We start from the raw sequence: 21,915 nt of genomic DNA, 5'->3' as shown, positions 1-21,915 counted from the left end.
ACACATGTGATTTTCTCATTGGCTTAGAAATGCAGGGATGCTTGAGCTGCCACGACATTTCCGCTGCTTACCGCTTGTGTGAGTGACGAATGCATTAACCATTTGCTCTTTGTCGTGACGTTGCTGGCGGTTGACCAATCAGCGTTGAGGATCAGGGAGGGGCTGGTTTGTTGATAGGAAGTGTGTGAGAACTGAAAGCAGGAGGAAAACTGTCGACTTTTGCGCTCCGATAAGTTGCGATGTCGAAGTGAATTATGACTTTAAGGCCGACAGCAGGCAAAGATGCAATGGAGGTCAGTAGTCGTGGGTCTTCTCGTTTTGAGGGTGCTGCTGAACTGCGCGGTATGGCTAGTGTTTGGACTGGGACCCAGCTGGGGCTTTGACTTCCCCATCAAATTCACGTTCAACTTGAATAAGATCGAACTTCTCCAGAATGGCGACCAAGCCCCCGTCAAAACTAACGCCTGGTTACAGCACATGTACGATGACAGAAACCCTCAAGCAAAGACCTGCTCCAAGATTAGTGGGAATTCATCAAAGAAATCCTACCTCAGCTTCTTTCAGGAGGGCAGAGATGAATATGAAAGAAAGTACAGCTCCTTCCCTGACGCGCTGAAAGTCAAGATGAAGGGAATGGCCCGAGACATGTTTTATTTCGGATATGATAACTACATGAAGTTTGCCTTTCCAGAGGACGAGCTGAACCCTATAGCTTGTGAAGGTCGAGGGCCTGACGTACTTAACCCGTGAGTTATATTATATCACCCCTCAAAACGAGCATCTGTACGTTAGTGTTTCATGAAGAAGAAAAAAACACTGCTGCATAATGTCATCATTATTCTTGTTCTTACATTTTTTGACGGATGTCAGCTTTAGTTAATTTTAGGAAAATAAGAATTATCTGACTATCAGTCTTTAGTTACTTTACACAGATTATTCTGACAAAGACGTGCGCTGAATGGGAATGACATTCCTGTCACAAAAATGTGGCTAATCAAGCGTTTTTCTATTAGTCTTTTTGTAAGACAAGAGTAGAAGTTCAGTTGTTAAATTCACATAACTTTTCATAGTGATCTTTTTTTCTTTTTTTTTTTTCTAAGAGGTGACTCATAAATGTCACAATGTCACACATATGTAACCAGAACAAGTCACAAGATGCAACTTTTCAAATCAGCCCCAATGTCTGTGAATATGAGACCTTTGAGGCATGGAAAAGGAGAAATGTCTCTTATATCCAGCACTGCATATTTTTTGGCTTTATTATAACCCAGTGTATTTCAATAATGAACTTTAAATACATTTGCTTGTGTATTTCTCCTAGATCAAATATCAACATCAACGATGTCCTTGGAAACTACTCTTTGACCCTCATCGATGCTCTTGATACGCTGTTGGTAAGTTATCCTATTGTACAGATGTCTTAAGTTTAACTTTATATAAGAAACTGGTTCTGTTTCATCCCCACAAATTATTAGATAATGTCAATAATTTAATTAAATAATTTCTAATTTCTTTTTTATTTACTGTCAGTAAAAGGATGCGTTGCTTTTTTTTTGTTATTTTGTACAAGATGCAACAACAAAATCCAGCTGAACGGCTGTATAGTATAATCTTCTACAAAAAATCAAATAAAATAAACATGAAATAAAATAAAAATGCAATCCATAGTATTAAAATCCAGAATAGAATTACTGTTTTCAAGCCACAGATTTCCTCCTTTAGGTTTTTAAATGGCTAATTTATGATTTATGAGTAAATGTCTTTGGTTTATGTAATTTAAACAGATACATTACACAGTCATGTTTCGAAACTAGTCCTAAAATTTGTTCTGTTCATATTTCAAGAATGCTGTGTCCTTCACTACTAGAAAAGGGAGAAAGGGGGTAGTAGTTTTCATGATGTGTTCTAGTAAACAACCTTGCATTTATCTTACCTTACGATTAACTTTCAGCTATCTAGATAAATCAAACTAATTATGCATCATCAAAAGATATGGCCTCACCTAAACAAACTATGCATCTTGTTCAAGGACTGTTAATTACAAATAATCTCAGGAATTCTTCACTTGCTTCACCTCATAAAAACGTAATAGTCATCCATGTACATTAATGCACTGTGATTAAAGTTTTGCTCCCGTCCCTGCAGGTTCTTGGAAATGTGACCGAGTTCCATCGAGCTGTTAAGCTTGTGATTGACACGGTCTCTTTTGACAAGGACTCCACTGTTCAAGTCTTTGAGGCCAACATTAGGTGCAGTAATTTTCTTTAATTGATCTCTTTATTTGAGTCTGTTCAGTGGTTTATAGCATGAGGGTGAACAAATGAAGTCATCATTGCTGACAGAACAAACCCTTCATAATGCAATAATTATGCTGATCTTCTCCTTCCTTCTTCTAGAATAAATAAAAACATGTTTAAACCAGGATCTGTGTTGTTAACTTGTTGCCTTTTCAGAATTCTAGGAAGTTTGATTTCGGCCCATATTCTGCTGACTGATTCACGGCACCCGTTTGGGGACATAGCGCTGAAAGACTATGATAATGAGCTGCTGCACCTTGCGCATGACCTGGCGGTTCGACTACTACCTGCCTTCGAGAACACTAGCACAGGCATCCCCTATCCCAGGGTCAGACCAGCTTACATAGCACTATTTTAGAGAGATGATGCCTCGTTTCTTCTGCATTTGATATTGGTGTCCTACCATGTTTTTGTGCAGGTGAATTTAAAGAGAGGCGTCCCTCCTGACAGCATTAATGAGACCTGTACTGCAGGGGCGGGCTCTCTTCTTGTGGAGTTTGGCATTCTGAGCCGTCTGATTGGTGACTCTACATTTGAGTGGGTCGCCCGGCGGGCTGTTAAAGCTCTTTGGAACTTGAGAAGCAATGAAACTGGGCTGTTGGGTAAGTGGTTGTTTTTTTGTTTTGTTTTGTTTTGTCTGTTTTAGTCATATCTTAAAGGGATAGTTCACCCAAAATTGAAAATAGTGTCATTAATTACTTGCCCTCATGTCTTTCCAAACCATGAAGACTTGTATGGATCTTCAGAACACAAGATATTTATCTTAAATAAGTTTTCTTACCCTCTATAGACCGCAACACAACTACCACATTCAAGGCCCAGAAAAGAAGTAATGACGTTGTTAAAATAGTGGTTCAACTTTAATTTTATGAAGACACGAGAATACCTTCATTCTTTGGCACACATTCATGAGAGAAATTCTCATTTTTGGGTGAATTATCCTTTTAAACAATCACTTCACTTTTATAGATCTTTTCTTTTTCTTTTGTTTTGAATCCATTGTCTTTTATTCGTGATCACATGCCTTTGTCTGACCATTAACGATTCTCTTGTCCATCTTCCAGGGAATGTGGTGAACATTCAGACTGGTCAGTGGGTAGGGAAGCAGAGCGGTCTTGGTGCGGGCATGGACTCGTTTTATGAGTACCTCCTCAAGTCCTATATATTGTTTGGAGAGAAAGAAGACTACAGGATGTTCTCAGCCGTTTATGAGAGCATTCAGAGCCACCTGAGAAGAGGGTGATTATAAATGTGTGCATGTGTGACCACAGCTGTTTGTGGCTGCAGTTTGAGCTTCCAAAAGAATTTGCATGTGTTTGTCTAACCACCTGCAGATAAAGTGTGTCACTTGGGATCTGTGGTTAAGTGTGACATGGTTTGCAGCCAATGAATTTACTGTTTGCATTCAAATTTTTAGTGTGTAATTGGATTGTGTAGTTATGAGTGCAAGTCTGGATTTACATTTAAGGTTATACATTTTCTATAACTGCTTGGATATGCAGAATTTATAGGTGTTACATTCTGATCTCACACCTCAGGGTGTCCATTCATTAATTATTATTAAACTGTTTTTTTTTTTTTGTCTTTTTACGTTTTACAGAAGAGAGTCATGTAATGAAGGAGATGGCGACCCACCACTCTATGTGAATGTGAACATGTTTAATGGGCAGATCATGAACACATGGATTGACTCTCTGCAAGCATTCTTCCCTGGACTACAGGTATCAATTTAGCTTCTCTCTCCCTCAAGCTCTCCGTTGTCTTTATATAATCTAATAATACAATACAGCCTGTTCAAAAGGGGTAAGTACTTTTTTTTTTTTTTTTTTTTTTTTTTTTTTTAAGAAACTAATATAGCAAGGATCCATTAAATTGGTCCAAAAAATTTGAGCAAGGATACATTAAGATTACCTTAACAATTTCCATTCATCAAATAATCCTGAAAAATTTTACTTGAACAGTAATATAATAATAGTGTTGTTAGCTGAATCAGACCGGTCACAAAAAGTCAGTGACTTCTCTTATAAAACAGCATTGTTTCCCAGTGTGAACTAAATTTTTTTTAAAGTATTGTAAAGTGTAGTTTAAAGTATTGCTTAGTGTAAAACATGTTGAAGATTATCAGATAGACTGTCCATTCATTAAATTACCAGCCCTTTGCTCTAAAATGCAGTTTATTCGGCATAGTGAAGCCTCTCCTCCAATGACATCCATTTAAAAAAAAAAAAAAAAATGGCTAATGGTTGCAGGTTTACCTTCTATTGGCTTTGACTGGACTGGACTGGAATTGTTGAACTAAAAGTAGACCCACTGACAGCTTTTTTTCATTGAGTTCATTTGAGTTCTTACCAGGGACACATCTCTGTTTGCTCAGGTTTTGAATGGAGATGTTGAAAATGCCATTTGCCTTCATGCCTTCTACTATGCAATCTGGAAGCGTTTCGGTGCTCTTCCGGAAAGATACAACTGGCAGCTTCAGGCCCCAGATGTTCTCTTCTACCCTTTAAGACCAGAACTAGTAGAATCCACATACCTACTCTATCAGGTACAACCTGGTCCCATCATAACCAGATTTTCAGACTTCACAGCATTACAGTATAATTAATGATAAACTTAAATCTCTGCAGGCAACCAAGAATCCTTTTTATCTTCATGTTGGGATGGACATTCTTGAAAGCCTTGAAAAAAATACCAAAGTCAGGTATATGGTTTAAAAGGGCAGAAAGTGATTTTATCGGGATGCTGACATGTTCTCAGAACAGATGTTTTGGTTTTGTCCTTCTCAGGTGTGGTTACGCCACTCTCCATCATGTGGTGGATAAGTCCAAAGAAGATCGCATGGAAAGTTTCTTCCTCAGCGAAACCTGCAAATACCTTTACCTGGTTCGTTGTCTATTATTCTCCCTTTATATTTTCCTGTTTTTACTAGTCTTTTTAGCCATACTTTTATTTGAGTAACTACAAACATAGTCAGCCAGGTTTATTAGCCATACACAAGTTTTATGCAGCTGACGTGTCCATCACTAAATGATATTTAACATTCATGTACAGCTCTTTGATGAAGATAACCCGCTGCACAAGTCTGAGAGTAAGTACATCTTCACTACAGAAGGCCATGTAGTGCCGATAGATCAGCGCTTCAGGGAGAAAAGTTGGGAAGATCAGTTTCCATGTGAAGCACCTAATAATGAGCCCCCAGCCAACCTAAGCAACGTAAGATATTTATTTAACAATATTTTTCCTTCCATTTATGAATATGATTAGCAGTGGGGATATTAATAAATGAAACCAGTTTTACTGTCTTGTATTAAAATGAAATGTTTAGGTTAATGGTAAGCGTAAGATTTTTTTTTTTTCCCAGTCAGCTTGTCTGGTAAATTGTATGCTTCTTCAAAACATGTCCTTTAAGGATATTTGCTTAAATGCTGATTTCTCAGTCTGCTGTCTAAAAGAGTGTTGTTGTTTTTTTGTTTTTTAATAAAAAAAAATTACAGTGAAAATAATTATCAGACATTGAACCCCCCCCCATATATATATATATATATATATATAATTTTTTTTTTTTTTTTTTTTTTTAGCTTCTTGGGGCACATTTTTAAACGTGAAAAAATGAGCAACTCATTTTTGTCTAATCTTCTTTTTTTGATAATTTAAACATGAAATGAACTTGCTGTGGACATAACAATGGATCTTGAAAGTGGTCTTAGAAATAAGAATGACATATTTTCATTTGTCTAATAGTGTGAAAGGATTCCTGATGAGCGACGTTATGGCCTTCCTCTAAAGAGCATATACATGAGGCAAATAGACCACATGGTGGGGCTGTCCTGACACCAGTACTGTCCCTGGACATCTCGACACATACAAGCCCCCTGGAGGGGTTCAGTAACAATATCAGAGAACTTTTCTGTCTCTTTTTGCACATGAAGTGGTCAACAAATCAACCAGTATCAGTTGTGTTTTTGGACATAAAAGTTGTCTTCTATTTTTATCTATTGTCTTAATTTGGACCAGGTGTTTGGGTTTGGCTGTGTATACAGATCCAGCCAGCAAAGGTCCACAGCATTAAAAAAAAAAAAAACAGTCAGGGCAGTTTGGCTCTTCAGAATCCTAAAATGCATCGCAAAACTGCTTTTGATTCTTTGGGCTGATAAATTTCTATTTTGTGCAATCGAGTATGTTTACACGTTACAGTTACATGTTTTCTTCAGTGCCATGTTTATTGAAACTTGATATTATAAAGGGCTTCAGTGGGTTGAGATGTTATGCATGTTTCAGATTTTCTACTCAAGGAACACGCTCGCAAATAAGCTTTATATTACAGTTGTTTTATACACCTTACAGGAACACACACAACAGAAGGGCTTCATTTGATACAAATCAAACTGCATTCTGAAGTTTTTTTCATTTTGCAGTATGACGCATTCATATTTTTTTTTCATCTTTAAAGCGTAGAACACTGTGTTCTTTTGTTTTTAGTTTTTTTGCATGATTCCTCATTTCCAGTTGTACCCATTGTTTTTCTGCTGTCAGTGTATTGTGATGAAATTGGAAAGGTTTTGTTATGTATCATACATGTTTGGTACGGTTTGAAATCTCCACTCGCATGTTATTTTGACAGAACAAGCCTCATAATTTGGTACATTTTACACAGCAGGACGAGGATGTGCTGTAGATTTTCTCAATTATGTCTGGAAATCTAGTATAATTAGTCTCCGCTCCTCTATTTTGTATGTAAACAAATATGCATATTAATAGGGAAATAATTCAAAATTGTGGTATTTATTGGACCAAATATTACATTTAACAAAAAACATGTGCCTTTAACTAATTTAATTTTTCTTCAGTCCTCAGGATCAGTAGTATGCCATAATAGAGTCTCTGATAATGCAGAGGTGATATGGATGTGCTGTGCTTGTAACTCTTTTAATGCTTAATTGTTGGTGCAAATATTTTCCGAACTAAAGTTAGAAATAAGGGATTCTGAGAATGATCAGTATGATAACAGAAGAATTTATTTCTTTGGTATTACATATTATAATTTCCTTGGGGCACATAAGGAGAGGATACTCTCATAAATAGGGGAAATATTTATTAAGATTTGTTTTTATCAGATGCAAGTATTATCTAATTAAAGATGATCAGATTGTGATTTAACCTTTAGTCCAAAGAGACGTAAAGGTGAATGTCTACACTGTGCATTGTATCAAATCAAAATTAAAACCATGACTTTTTCAACAGTTTTACAGTCTTGCTTGTTGGAGCTGTTTTTCGTATCAGTTGATGGGACAGTCAGGTCTTGATATTCTTGGCATGAAGTAAATGTTCTGGGTTGACCACAATTTAAACTAATACATGTACTGTGGCATCTCTGGCTTACAAAAACAAAAAACAAATTTATTTTCTGTGATCAATAAGTTGTAGTTAGAGATACTCCAACCCAAAATTAATATTTTGTCATTAATCCTTACCCCCATGTTGTTCCTTTCCCTTAAAAGCTCCATTCATCTTCGGAACAGAATTTTTTTTTTCTTTGTCGGATGCGCTATTTTCCTTCAAATCAAAGCTTAAAGTCCAACTGAAATCAAAATTGACCATATTTACTCTGTTTGCCTAAACTGATCGTTTTGTGGCCAACAATTCATCCATGCAAGTCAATACACACAAAAACATTTTTTGGGCTTCTTTAATCAAAATCAGAAAATGCCCCTCCCCTCTGCATTGGAGGACTTTCCCTGATGATGTAGGTTTGATGGTTTGGGTGTCTGCTTAGCATCCGTAACCACGCCCCCTCCAACTGACAGTAGACAGGCTGCCTGTGTGTTTGCGAGCATTGACAGCGTGTGAGAGGAGAGATGGTGAGGAGGTGCATTTTTGGTTGCGGCACTCACAAAACACTTTTCCCATTCCCTAAAATTCCCTTGTTACAGTCCAGATGGCTCGAATTTTTACACATTGAGGAAGGAGGGATAACAGAGAGGTCACGGATGTGCTCGAAGCACTCTAAATGCTTCAAAAGTTGGACAGAACACGAAATGGGGTTTGTGAGATATTAACTACTTTTCTAGATCCAATCAGGTGCTACTTGAAAAATAAAGCCCACCCACAATTTTTCCTTATTTAGTATTCCGTTTCTCTCGGAAATATGTCACAACACTGGAGAAAAGTTGTTTGCAACTTCCGGTTCACACAGACTTTAAATACACATAGAAAATATGTCCTTGCATCGCGGCTGACACAGAAGAACGTAAGCTGCTTGCGTTCAGCTCATATTTTCCAAAATAGTGCCATGGAGATGCAGAGAGACAGAGGAGACGAATTGTTGAATAATGTTGTTATTTTGGTTTTCTATATGTACAAAAAGTATTCCCGTCACTTCAAAACGTTCATAACAGCCACTGATGGCAGATGGACTGTTCTGATGATTCTTTTCATACTTTTCTGGACCTTGACACTGTTATTTACTTGCCAGTCTATGGGACCGTCACAAGCATCCCGGTTTTCATCGAAATATCTCAAATTGTATTCGGAAGATGAACAAAGCTTTTATGGGTTTGGAGCAACATGGTAAGTGATTGATGACAAAATTTTCATTTTGGGGTGGAGTATCCCTTTAAACCTCAAAATTAATTACCCTGGTGTTGTTGCTGGTGTTAAGAGGCTTCAATTTAGCAGGTTTTATAATATATGAATTGATGATAAAAATCTATGTTCGTAAAATGATTAATTAAAATATAAATCATTCTCAAGAAATAAAATTTTTGTATAATATGTAAGTATATATTAAACACTCTACAATCCCAGTGTGGTTTAAGTTGTTCATTGGTTTGCATCTTTTCAAGACATTTAAAGGCAAAAACATCAAGTTCTACAGAAGCTTTATTTGTTCAATTTTCATTTCCATGGTTTTAAATGGTTTTGCAGTCAATTGTGCCCTTTTAATCAATATTAGATTTCTTCATTTAAACAATTCACTCAAAAATTGTGTTCTGTGTCTCTCAGCTAGCTGCTCCTGATTTAACAACCTATTACATGCTATCTTTTCATCAAAGTCATCCATCTTACATAGATTCTGATCATGAGACATAACAACTCTGTAAATAACACAGAACTTCGTTTCCCAGTAAAGTCAAAGCTTCATAGTATGAACTTGACACACTAACTGCTGTAACGTATAACTGTAATACTTCATAAATGACTCTTGCTACAAGATGCTGAAGTGCATATATGCCAGTGTTTCGGTAGGATAGTTATTTGGTGTACCGCTGCGTGAAGTGTAGCGCAAATCTACAGGATAGATCACTGCCAAAACTAATAGTGCCAAACACCCTTCATATATGGGTTGTTGTATATGACTTGCTGCTATGAATATGTATCAGACTCTGATGTTTAATTATGTGCAGTGTGTTTAATCAGACGTAGATCCCAACAGCAATGATATAACAACTTCTTTAAGTTTTGATCGATTCAGTTCCCTTGCATGTATGTGTGTGCGCACTGGAGAATTCCTCATTACCCAGGGAGGAACACAGACTACAATGGGCAGTGGGTCAGTATTGGGATTTATTGATTAAGCTGCTCTGTAAAAGAAGAAAGACTTTTTAATTATGCACATATGGAAATTATAGTCATATTTACTATACTACAACAATGCTTTATATTCTTACTGAATATTTCCGGTATTATAATTACCTCTACCCACAGATGGCTTGTTTAGAAGAGACCGCAGTCTTTGAGATTTTCTTTGATGATAATGTCTGTTACGGCATCGAACACAAACTTGACGTTCTCTGTGTCTGTGGCACAGGTCAAGTGGGAGTAGATTTCTTTGATGTCTCGTCGCAAGTTCAGATCTAAGAACTGCATCTTGATGTAGTTACCAGCATCCTCAAAGGTGTTGGGACCTGAGAAATGCATGGCATTGTAGTTTAAGAATGGTTTTGCATATCAGAAACGGAAGCCTAATTATGAGTGATGTTCCATGAGGAACCCCTACTTAAAATGTGTTAATATTATCCATTTAAATAATAGAATTTAAAGAATTAAGTTTATATTTTTGTTTGCAGACAAAATGCTGTCTCACCATCATAATCCGGGAAGCACATGCTCAGATGAGCTTTCTTGATCTTCTCCAAAAAGACGTCCTTCTTGTTGAGGAAGAGTACAATGGATGTGGCGGCGAAGTAACGGTGGTTACAGATACTGTTGAACAGGTGGAGACTCTCATGCATTCGGTTCTTTGGTTGGAACGACATAAAAAAACAGGGTTTGTGTATGAGTAATAGTGCATGCAAAACGTCTCATTGATGGACCACAATGGCAACCTACCACTTCATCATCCTCCACCAGCACCATGTCGTATGCGCTCAGAGCAGCAATGAAGATGATACAGGTCACACCTTCGAAGCAGTGGATCCACTTCTTCCTCTCCGAGCGCTGACCGCCCACATCAAACATCCTGCAGACCACGAAAATCAGATTGTTGACATTGGTGTCCATTCAAACGTTTCTTATTCAATTACTCTGATTGTTACACTTGCTTGGAATTTTTGAGATGATAATGATGGTAATTGGTTGGTTTACTTCATGCCATAGCTATCATTGAGGAGGCTGAAGGTGTACCTGAAGTTGAGGTCCTTGAAGGAGAACTGGGTCTCGATGATACCGGTGGTCTTCACTCTTGAACGCAGGACGTCCTGTTCAGTAGGGACATAGCCAGGCTTGACCAACCTCTCCAGGTCATTCAGATAGCTTGAAGACAGAGTAAGAATCAATGCAGTGTTTTTCAAGAAAATTTGATTACTGATTTGATTATGGACATTAAAAAATAATTTAAAAGGCTAATTATGAGGCCATACTATCCCGCAGAGTCGTTGAGCTGGTATTCGGAGGCTCTGTCAAAGCACACCTGGATGCCCGAGTCCTTCCACAACCTCAGGATGATGTCAGACAGCTCCTTTGGCATGGTGCCTTCCTCGATGGTGTCTGCTAAGTGCATCAGCTTCCTTGCATCATCCTTCAGCAAACAGGTAAATGACGTCATAAATGATTTGTTCAATTAGTCGTGGCAATACATGTTTTTACGTTACTTTAATTCTTCGAAATGATTTAACTTCAAGATTCAATTTTTTTAAGTTAAAGAATGTGGAATTTCTTTTTACATATTTATCAGCTTCTATGTATTTGGGACGTTGTAACTAAAGGTGTTTAAGTATTAGCTAATATACACATTTTTCTAAAGTGATGAAAGGTGACTTTAAATACTGTAAAATCTTCATTACATTTACATTTAGCAGGCATTTTTATCCAAAGCAACTTACAAATGAGGACAATGGAAGCAATCAAAATCTACAAAAGAGCAATATGCAAGTGCTAGGACAAGTCTCAGTTAGCTTAATGAAATACACGTAGCAAGTTTTTTATTATATAATAAAAAGAAAACAGAAAGAATAAAAAAAGAAAGTGAGGCCAAGTATGGTGACCCATACTTGGAATTAGTGCTCTGCATTTATCCCATCTTAGTGCACACACAAACCGTGAACACAAACCCGGAGTAGTGAAGCCATTTTTTGCTGCAGCACCTGGGGAGCAGTTCAGTTCGGGGTTCGGTGACTTGCTCAAGGACACCTCACTCATGGTATTGAAGGTGGGAGAGAGCGCTGTACATTCACTCCTCCCACAAACAATCCCTGCCAGCCCAAGACTTGAACTTGCAACCTTTGGACTCTCTAACCATTAGGCCACGACTTCCCTACGAGCATAATTATATAATAAATAAAAGAAAACAAATAGATAGAATACAAAAAGATTAGAGAAGCTAGGTTTAATTTTATTACATTTTTGAGAGTGCAAGTATAGAAGCGTCAAGTAAAAAAATAAATAATAATAATTAGAAGAGTAGAGTAAGAGGGTCAAGTAAAGGTCATCATGATTTAATAGTCTTTTTTAACATTCATGATCTCCCCTTTTAATCTATTTTTAAATTTTGTTTTGTTTTACGTAAAACTTTCACTTTTAGTTCATTGTGTTAGTTTGAGTGAAAACTATTTCAAAGGAGATCTTTTATTATTATTATTATTATTATTGCAGCAGCTTTAAAAAAAAAAAAAAATATATATATATATATATATATATATATATATGAATTATAATTCATTCAAAACCATTCAAAAACCATTTCTGTTGTACATGTATTTAAAACATATCTGTAATTAGTTATATACCAAACAATTAATGTTTTTATACATGTACAAATATTTAAACTCACCTAATATAAAGTGTGATCTCATATTTTGCAAGGTACCATGTTGTTTTGATCATGTACATACATATTACCATCTGATATACTCATTGTGCCATGGTATCTCTACAGTTATTTTCCATCATTTTAACCTGTTCACTTCTGTAAATCACCAACAGATGCTTGAATGTTTGGGTAGAGCACCTGTGCAGCAGCATCTCCATAGGAAATGTTGAGCGTGGTCATGGCTTTCACAATAGCCAGCATCGACTGCATGGTGTTGCTGTAGATGATGACAATGAACTCCAAGCTCTCTTCAAGGGAGTAACCGTCTTGGTGAATAATTCTGTCATAAAAAAAGAACATTTCATTGACCAAACTATTCATATAAAAGAGATCTGAATATGAATGAATAAGTAGTATAGTCTTACATATAAGCCAAATTTATGGTATTATCATACTTTTTATTTTAGTTTTTTCTCAGCACTTACTTCATCTGTTTGACAATAGTGCTTTTCCCCGACTCACCAGCACCTGAAGAGAGTAATCAGTTTAATATTGCAGTTATTGCTTTGATTCAGTTTTTATTACATATTCCCATGCGTTTCAAAAGTTAGTTGTTGGTAAGAATTTTGTTATGTTTTTAAACAAAGTCTCTTATGCTTACCAAGGCTGTATTTATTATCAAATATACATTAAAAACAGTAATACTGTGAAATTATTACATTTAAAATAACTATTCTGTTTTTGTTTTATTATATAATTTGTAATGTAATTTATTCCTGTGATTTCTTTTTATTATCAATGTTAAAAACCGTTGTCCTGTCTAATATTTTTGTGGAAACTGATATATTTTTTCAGGATTCTTTAATGAACTAAAATAACAGAACAGTGTTTATTTATTGAAATAGACATTTTCAACACTAGACTTTGTCTTAAAATGTATTTTAAAAGAAAGAAATATTTTGTTTGCAATTGTTTATGCACAGTATAGCAGCAAGTCATTTGTTGCAGTGCGTAATAATTTTTTCATGATGTCACTTGTATTATAATGTATTAGCTGAGATAAAACTAGATGGTAAAATATTGTAATAATAGACTTTCAGTTATGTTTTAGAAAATCAAAATCATGAGACCAAAGTTAGACAATCATGAGACAAACGTATCAGTATTTTGAATGGATTTCATGTAGTATAATACAATTTCTGATATTGATTATTAGTTGACTGATTCGACAAAAGTGTGGTAAGCCTTGGTTGCTTTATTATTTTTATAATGGCCATTTGAAAACCATAGACCTACATTGTGCCAGTGTTTTGAGGGGTAAACCCACTAACATAAGATAGAAAGATAAAAGATTTAATTATTAATTAATTGTATTTTTTATTTATTTATCTTGGCATGCATATGTGAATCAGTGAACACATCCTTCTCTACTGTGTTTATCTTTTGGAGGATTACATTAAGAGGCTTGAGGCTTATTATTTTTGTCCTAAGCCTTGTCCAAGCTCGACACCCCATGACCCTGACCCACATCACTTCACGGACAAAGACACCTGCAGTTATGATAAACAGAGATACATCTTTTGTTGAATATAAATGTATACTTTTAATATGTCTTGATTCTGGAATGAAAGTTGTTTTTTAGGCATGTGTATATTAAGTGTCTTTTGTACTAAGATTTAGATATCCCTTACAAAAAAAGAAGTTTATTCAAGAGTGCTATTAGTGTACTTCTTTTAAACTAAAAATAGAGTTCTATGTAGTTTTTATGTACTTCTCAGAAATGGGCTTTATGTACTTCTCAGAAATATACTTAAAATTACATTTAAGTATACTTGACTTATACTTACAAAAAGTCTATACATATATTTGAACTATATTTGTGCTCCTAGAATCCATGTTTTCATTGTTATACAGTAGAGGGCGCTAATACAAATCTTCTATACAGAATTTCCAAAATAGTATTTTTTCAGCTTTTTGTTCAAAATGTTATTTCTTTATTTATTTTTTTATGAATCTTACCCACATTAAAGTGTTTAAAAAAGATCGCATGAAGCTAGAAGAAAATGGTTTGGTTTACAAGCAGATACCCTGGTCATTTTTTTGATGTTTTGTGTTCATATATTCATATAAAAAAATCTATACAAAATCAAACCTAAATAGGGACATAGTATTATACTTAAAGTATGATGTAAATTTAACTTAAAGAAAACTTATGAGTATACTTGCTGTATAAAACTACTAAACTAGTAGTTTACTGAAACTGTACTTCGAAGTGTACAAAGTATTTAATTTAATTAGTAAACTGTCAGTATACCTATAAGTTTGTAAACTTGAAGTATACTACTTTTTGCTAAGGGAAATAATATTTTGAGTCTCCAGTTTTACTACACTTTGGTTTGAATTTCATCAGTTTTCATCTCGCAATTTGAGCTTAAAATATTTAATGTTCCTTTCATATAACTATCTTAAAACATAAAAATTATTTTAGAATATTTATAGCCATGATGTGAATCCATTGCCTGTTTAGATGAAATTTTAAACAGGAAGGCTTCCTATACCGTTTTCCAAATCTAGCAAACAAGCTATTCTTCATGTTTGGACTTGAGCGATCGTTTGAGTCGGCTTGTGTGTTGTTACCTAGCAGCAGAAGTTTGACGGTCCTGGCATCTTTGTCGGCGTCCTCTTTCAGTTTCTTCTCTAGCTCTCTGGAGTGTTTCTCCTCTGCGCTCGCCCCGGCCCCCATACTGACTTTTGGTTAGGGAAAAGAAGTCCTTTTGGATGACCACTCGCTTGCCCAGAGGCGTCCAGGTGCTCACAGCTCACACCTCGACTGGATCTTGGTGACCTGATGAACTGCTTGGAGTCGTAGAGGGTTTTTGGAGATGTCTCTAATAACCTGGGTTGGTGGGGCCAATGAAGAACAAGGACAGAAGGCATTGAAAGCGTTGAGAGGTCATCGAACCTCAGATTGGAGGAGAAGGTGCTGTGCTCAGCAAAAGCTGATAATCTGGCCATCGTCTTCACAAACATATTACAAGTGCCATGGCGGCTGTGTAAGTGGAATAATGTGACCTTACAAAAGTTACTTGTTTGTTGATATGATATTTAAGGTAGAAGCTAAAAGAAAACAGGTCTCGTAAATGATTGAATATGTTGATTTGAGCTTGATATATTTTTCTGTATCTACATTTTGTGTAAAAAGTGCTTGACCTCATGAAAGAAAATTACATTTCTATGGCCTATAGTTTAGGAGTTCAATAGAACTTGGACTGAATGTGAAGGTGCTTTTGATGTTGAATATTGAAATCTCTATGAGTAATTCTAATCTCACTTTCCCACTGTAGTCATCAGGATCAGTTGACATTTTCCATGTTGTGGACACAATGTGCAGCGCAGCGTTTAAAGAGCTTTAGTCTTTTATGGGACAGAGCTCATTGACCCCAATCTGAAGACTGATACATTTTAATCCACCGGCATCACATGTGAGAGAGACATTCTTCATTGTACTGTTTATCAGTAGCGATTAATTTCAATATTTTGAGAGTTTGTTACAAATCATTTTAATGCATGTTTAATAATAAATCATCATATAAACTAGTATTAATAAAGCTTTTCTAATGCCAAATGCAATAACACATTTCTTTCTTGGCATCAGTGGTTCCATAAAGAAACGTTAACATCTACAAATGGTTCTTTAAGGTGGAAAAAGGTTCTATAGTTGTTCTTCATAGAAAAGAAAAATGGTTTAAGAACTCTTCACTGAACGGTTGTTTGGGGAACCAAAAATGGTTCTTTGGCATCGCTGTGAAATCCCCACTTTTGGAACTTTTATTTGCTGCATTAAATATGTATTTGCATTTATCTGGGCAAATAACACTCCGAGTATTAATAGGCTATTCTTAGGAACCGGTGCTACTTCTGCAAAATCTTTGTCATCATGACAATGTAGGTATAATTAGACAATAATCAGTCAGGATTGATAGATTTATATCAGATTAGTTTGTAATGCAAGATTAAATTTTAAATAGAGCTGAGATTTTTATGTTTTTTTTATTGTTCTATTCTATTTTTTCTTGGCAAAAGGTACACAAACATTAATTAGAAATAATGTGCTGTGGTGTCGTGACATTTGCTAGTTGTGAAAGTTTTAGACATTTTTCTCTTATTTCTGTGAATGCTGGGAATGGCAGAGGTGAAATAATGCAGCATAAAATCTTATAATCAGTATTAAAGAAATTACAAATCACACTCAATCTTGTAAAATGACCCTAATGTAACGTTTCCAAACAATGTACTATTTTCTCAGTTAATTAAATAGGAAAATCAACATTTGAAGACCAACTTCCTTGGTATACTTTTGGTGTAAAGTGAACAATATTCACCATAACCTCTTTCAAGTGTCTCTTTCAATCTTTAAGCTGAGACTGCAAGAGAAGGGAAGTATAGGTTCACCCAGTAACTTTTATGCAGAAAGGCCAACCTGTATTTGTTATAAAATATATATAACTTTAATTAGTCAACAACAACGATGAAAAAAACCCAAAACAAATAAAAAATACATTAATATAATATTAACTGTTCATAAGCTCTAATTCAGGATCTTTTTCACATTAGAACATCCTAAAGACAAAACAAGGGGACAAACCACAGTGATGAATAACGTCTTACAAATGAAAGAAAGAAAACAAAATACATTTACAATAACCATTTCACACAGCCCGTTTGCTATGCGTGTTAAGAAAACACAACATCAGGTAATTGTGCTTGATTCCATCAATAGTTCAGCAAAGTCCTCTGTCTTTAAGAAACAGTCTCTCTCTCTCTCTCGCTCTCTCTCTCTCAATTCCTTATGTCAAAGACCATACAGCAACACAGCAATATACAGAATTTGACTACATATCTGTACAGTACAAATACAATTCATGCAAACTCAAACAAGCCCCCTAAAGTTTAGTTCCAAATGATTAATGCTTCCAAATGATCACCTATCATATGTTTAGAGGTGCTTGCATGGACGCTTATTACTAAAAATGTCTGGAGAGGTACATATTTAAAAACAATTCTGCTTTGCAAAGAGATGGATGGGTTTTGAACCCACAGCTCTTTGAAATTTTCGCGTGCAATAGTACATATTTATATAAATGAAAAGAACAAAAATAAAGTGATGTACATACTGTACAGGAGGCTGTAATCAATAATAAACCAGACATATAACACGCAGAAACGACTTTATATTTAACACACATTAGCATAGCAACATATGGAAGATCAAGAAGATTAAAAGATGAGTTTCTGATGATGATGAAGTGTTTTTCAAAGTCTTTTTGAGAGGTCACGGAATACTCAGATGCACCAAATATATGTAGAAATTCTTTATCCGTACATCTGCAGAATGAGAACACGTGCTTGGCTAAAAAAAGTCTGCTAAATGTACAACGGCTTTCCTCTGGTATCAAAACATCAAGTGCAGTCAAACTGTCCATCAAGAGATTCCAATTATCCAGTTAGTGGTATGTACATAAAGTTTTATGATAACAGTCACATGGCGTGTTATTATGCGAATACCATTGTAATAAATATATTGGAAGAAAGGTAACAATGATAACAAAATATTTGCACAGATCTATACACAAAACATTTTTGTCTCCTCTTCTTCTTCTTCTTTTTTTTTTGCTCTATTTCCATACAAAGATATCCACAGAATCTAACTATGTACAGTCTACAATAAATACTATGAATTTTCAAAAAGGTACTGTTTATTATCTCCTCGGTCATAATGGTTGCAGGTATACGCTTGTGTGTAATGGTAGTCAAAGACCTTGAGGTCAACCTCGAGTCTCGTTCATTTGGATGGAGTGAGATGTTTTTCCGTCTCATGTCTCAGCCATGCTGCTCTGCTCCTGGTGGTGTCTCCTGTTCCGTGGCTTCCGGAGGTCCTTCTGTACTTCCTTGAGGTCCTTCTTCTTGTGTGCGTGAGCGGCGGGGTCGTCCCCCATCTGCCAGTAGTCCTGGCAGTACTGGTTGATGAGACCCATCTCTGGCTGGCTGAGGATGGTCAGCAGGTCTTTGTACTGCTCTGCGCTGGGCGTCCAGGTGCTGGACTGTAGAGGTGGCGCGGCGGGGCCGGTGGATTCGGTCTGGATGGTGTTGACGGTGCGAGCGGAAAGGACCACCAGCTGAAGTTTGACCAGCGTGTGCTTGAAGTTCTTCTCGGTGGAGGTGCACTGGTAAACCCCTCCATCAGTGAGCTGGAGAGAGCGCAGGAGGAGACCCTGCTCCGTACGAACGACGCGTCCATCAGAACGAATCTGAAATACATCAGGTTGGAAAAAAGGTTCAAATGTACATTGATGGGAAAAGGGATTTTCATCATTAATTTTTTTATTTATATTAATAGATTAATAGATTATTAATTGATAATAAGATTTGATCAAAAGTGAGAAAGACATTTATAGTGTTACAGAATATTTCTATTTTAAAAATACTATTAAATTTTTTTTTCCTATTTATGAAAGAATCCTGTAGAATGTTTTACTGTTTCCACAAAAACAATAAGCAGCGAAAACTGTTTTCAGCATTATCACTAAGAAGAAATTCTTCTTGAGCAGAAAATCAGCACATCAGAATGATTTCCTGCATCACAGGAATAAAAAACACTTCAAAATATATCAAAATAGAAAAATTTTTGAAGAAAATAAATGCAGCCAGTGAGTACAAGAGATGTCTTTCAAAAACTTTCAAAATCCTAATTTTTCCAAATATTTGACCAGTAGTGTAAAGGATTATATTAAACAAATAATATATATTGTAATTAATGCATTAATAAAATTGACAACATTCAGGATATTGCTTTATCATTACATCAATCATGGCATAACATTGTGTCACACATACCTCTCTCCTCCTGTCACTGTTCTCCTTCTGGAAATGCCACTTGATTGACACATGAGGAGATCTGGCCTGGCACTCCAGGAATGCTGTGCTTCCCTCTACTCCATACTGCACTGTCTCCAACGTGTTCTTATTGGCTGCCAGGAATTAAAACAAAAGACTCTTTAAAACAAGAACCAAATTCCAAAATATGTTTTCCATCTAATTTTAAGACTGAAACATCTTAAGTGTATTTTTAGGTTCCTCACCATTGGAATTATAGCCCCTGCATTGTCTTATAGGGTTGCCATACTTCACATCTTGCCTCCGACTCCGCCTACAAGATTCAGAGGAGGAAAACAAGTCTAGTAAGTTACATTCTAAGTATACCGATCAAAATGAAGACATTTACACAAATGCAGCTCTAACCTTTTTTGGTTTGCTGAGTAGCGAGAGCAGGACTTTCCATCCCAGGCACAGTAAGGGTCTCTGGCCAAGCAGCAGTCAGCACAGGCCTCTCCGTACACATCACACCTGTGCAGCGCCAGATGAGTGACGCCCACCCCTGAACTCACATACAGCTGTTGCTACACAGGGAGACAGGGAAATAAAACAAGGGTTTCAATCAAAATACATCATACACTTGGGATTTAGAAAATTCCACGATGACAATATTGCATAAAACTGTCTGCTTAAAAAAAATGTAAATAAACTGTATTTAATATTATACCTATCAATATGTCTAAATTTGTTTTAAAGATTCTGAATCATACAGTAAATGATGTGCAACTTACCCGTTTGGGAGAAATTTTCATAGTAGTGATTGGAGTTGGAACCTGTAATATGAAAATAATTTTAGTTATTTTTTATTGAAAAAATAAATACAAAAATATAATATAATATTATTTAATAGAAATGAACAATTTTATTAAATATAATAAGATAAAATATACATTTTAATACAAACATATATAAAAGAAAAAAAAAGACACAAAGTTGACACAAAGTGTAATGGAAACATAAAATAAAACATCTTACTCTGAAGACCTCAACCTCTTCCAGAACCAGCTCTTCAGTCTGTAGATCATCTCTAGGCAGGACAATCACTTTCTGAATTGTCCCTCTATCTGTAAAAGAACAGAATAAAGGAGTCAGAAAAATGTAGAAAAATAACATTACAAAGAATGAAGTTGAAAACAGAAAAAGACAATTAATGTACTAAACTGTATTTATAGATATAGAGCTGCTTTGTTGTGTACAAAATAACTAATATTAAAAGTGTTACAAATTTTCAGTTGTAAATTGTTATACATTTTCCATATGTTTATTTATAAATTAAAATTAGATTTTGAATGCCAAAGTTCAATGTGGTCCCAGACTTTTAGACACCAGAGACTTTTAGACACCATTATGCATAATGTTTTTGTAGAAAATAAAAATAAAACATAACATAACAAGACTATGTCTATGTGGAGATGTGTAGCAAGTTCACCTGTTCCCAAGAAAAGGACTTCATAGTTGCCATCAGCTGCAGCCACTTGGTCCACCGTGATGGTGGTGAACTCATAATCCACATTAGTACGGACCACTAGGGGGCGCTTGTGGACTGGATAAACGGCATTGAACATGGTCGGATGATTGCGCATGAAGTTGATAACCTCATCAGGGTAATCTTTAGTAGACTTCATGTTGGGGGTGAACGTCCCTCCTGGACACTGAAATCACAGGGATAAAATTGAGTATTTTTTATTTTATTTCAGCATCTAAGATTGCCTAACATCATCTTTATATAATGTATGACATTTTACTAATGACACTCACTGTTCCTGGTCGGGGGTAAGGAATTTTACCCTGGTAGGCAACCCACTGGTAGTTTGGCCCTTCCTTATGAGCGAAAGGACCATTGAAGACCATGCGGACATCAGCCATGGAATAAACACATACTGCTGAACCTTTAAACACAGACCTAGAGATGCAGAAAGAGAAGAATCCATGCATTAAAACAAAAAGAGAGGTGGTAGACACCATATTAGACCACATGGGCTTTGATATACAAAGCAAAATATCTATATATACATTAAATGTGAGTGAAATAAAATAGAGTAGAATAGACTATAACCATCTGTATGTAATGTCACAATCCAATCAATTCCTACTGGTTAAAATCAAGCCTCAGCCTACATTTGTTTTGTTTCTTTCACTTTAGAAACACAGTGGGATCCAAAAGTCAGACCACACTGAAAATATGCAATTCAAAATCGGAATAATTGGAATTAATCAAGGTTTCAAGATTTTGAAATATAAAACAATGAAAGATTAGATTATGCCCTAAAATTTAATTAAGAAATACATAAGATTATGGACCATTACTAGGTCACTAATCAAATAAAGAAATCTGTGACAGTATGCATGTGAACTCCTTTGCAGAAGGTTGAAATAAAAAAAAAAAAAAAAAAAAAAAAAAAAATTAATTCAAGAGTTCAGTTTTAGACTCAAATATAA

General features: G+C 35.7%; 3 protein-coding genes across 5 annotated transcripts in view; 1 reads left to right on the top strand and 2 right to left on the bottom strand.

Moving 5' to 3' along the window:
- Positions 1 to 139: 139 nt before the first annotated feature.
- Positions 140 to 7,540, top strand: edem1 (ER degradation enhancer, mannosidase alpha-like 1). The gene is made up of 12 exons (XM_026261270.1): positions 140 to 746; positions 1,322 to 1,394; positions 2,146 to 2,249; positions 2,454 to 2,625; positions 2,716 to 2,899; positions 3,362 to 3,536; positions 3,898 to 4,018; positions 4,672 to 4,842; positions 4,925 to 4,998; positions 5,084 to 5,180; positions 5,349 to 5,510; positions 6,039 to 7,540. The coding sequence occupies exons 1-12, from the start codon at positions 283 to 285 to the stop codon at positions 6,126 to 6,128; spliced, it is 1,887 nt and encodes a 628-aa protein (XP_026117055.1). The 5' UTR covers positions 140 to 282; the 3' UTR covers positions 6,129 to 7,540.
- A 1,618-nt stretch (positions 7,541 to 9,158) lies between these two features.
- Positions 9,159 to 15,464, bottom strand: gnat1 (guanine nucleotide binding protein (G protein), alpha transducing activity polypeptide 1). 2 transcript variants are annotated; one of them, XM_026261282.1, is made up of 9 exons: positions 15,181 to 15,464; positions 13,029 to 13,071; positions 12,742 to 12,883; positions 11,156 to 11,313; positions 10,920 to 11,048; positions 10,626 to 10,755; positions 10,381 to 10,534; positions 9,990 to 10,201; positions 9,159 to 9,877 (listed from the first exon to the last, which is right to left on the bottom strand). In XM_026261282.1, exons 1-8 carry the CDS (start codon positions 15,284 to 15,286, stop codon positions 10,011 to 10,013), a joined length of 1,053 nt encoding a protein of 350 aa, XP_026117067.1. In that variant the 5' UTR covers positions 15,287 to 15,464; the 3' UTR covers positions 9,159 to 9,877; positions 9,990 to 10,010. The 2 variants fall into 2 exon arrangements, with proteins under 2 accessions (XP_026117067.1, XP_026117075.1); XM_026261290.1 differs by having other exon boundaries at positions 10,000 to 10,201.
- A 1,564-nt stretch (positions 15,465 to 17,028) lies between these two features.
- The window catches only part of sema3fa (sema domain, immunoglobulin domain (Ig), short basic domain, secreted, (semaphorin) 3Fa), a 41,425-nt gene continuing 36,538 nt past the window's right edge, over positions 17,029 to 21,915 (bottom strand). For both annotated transcript variants that reach the window (XM_026261250.1, XM_026261259.1), the window contains 8 exons: positions 21,235 to 21,379; positions 20,906 to 21,128; positions 20,452 to 20,540; positions 20,208 to 20,249; positions 19,843 to 20,000; positions 19,683 to 19,750; positions 19,438 to 19,571; positions 17,029 to 18,851 (listed from right to left, as the gene is read on the bottom strand). In XM_026261250.1, coding sequence (XP_026117035.1) covers positions 18,417 to 18,851; positions 19,438 to 19,571; positions 19,683 to 19,750; positions 19,843 to 20,000; positions 20,208 to 20,249; positions 20,452 to 20,540; positions 20,906 to 21,128; positions 21,235 to 21,379 — 1,294 coding nt within the window. In that variant the 3' untranslated portion in view covers positions 17,029 to 18,416. The remainder of the gene's footprint in view (positions 18,852 to 19,437; positions 19,572 to 19,682; positions 19,751 to 19,842; positions 20,001 to 20,207; positions 20,250 to 20,451; positions 20,541 to 20,905; positions 21,129 to 21,234; positions 21,380 to 21,915) is intronic.

Source organism: Carassius auratus, chromosome 6 (genome assembly GCF_003368295.1).
Source record: "Carassius auratus strain Wakin chromosome 6, ASM336829v1, whole genome shotgun sequence".
NCBI classification, from domain to species: Eukaryota; Metazoa; Chordata; class Actinopteri; order Cypriniformes; family Cyprinidae; genus Carassius; species Carassius auratus.
This window is presented reverse-complemented; position numbering and strand designations above follow the sequence as displayed.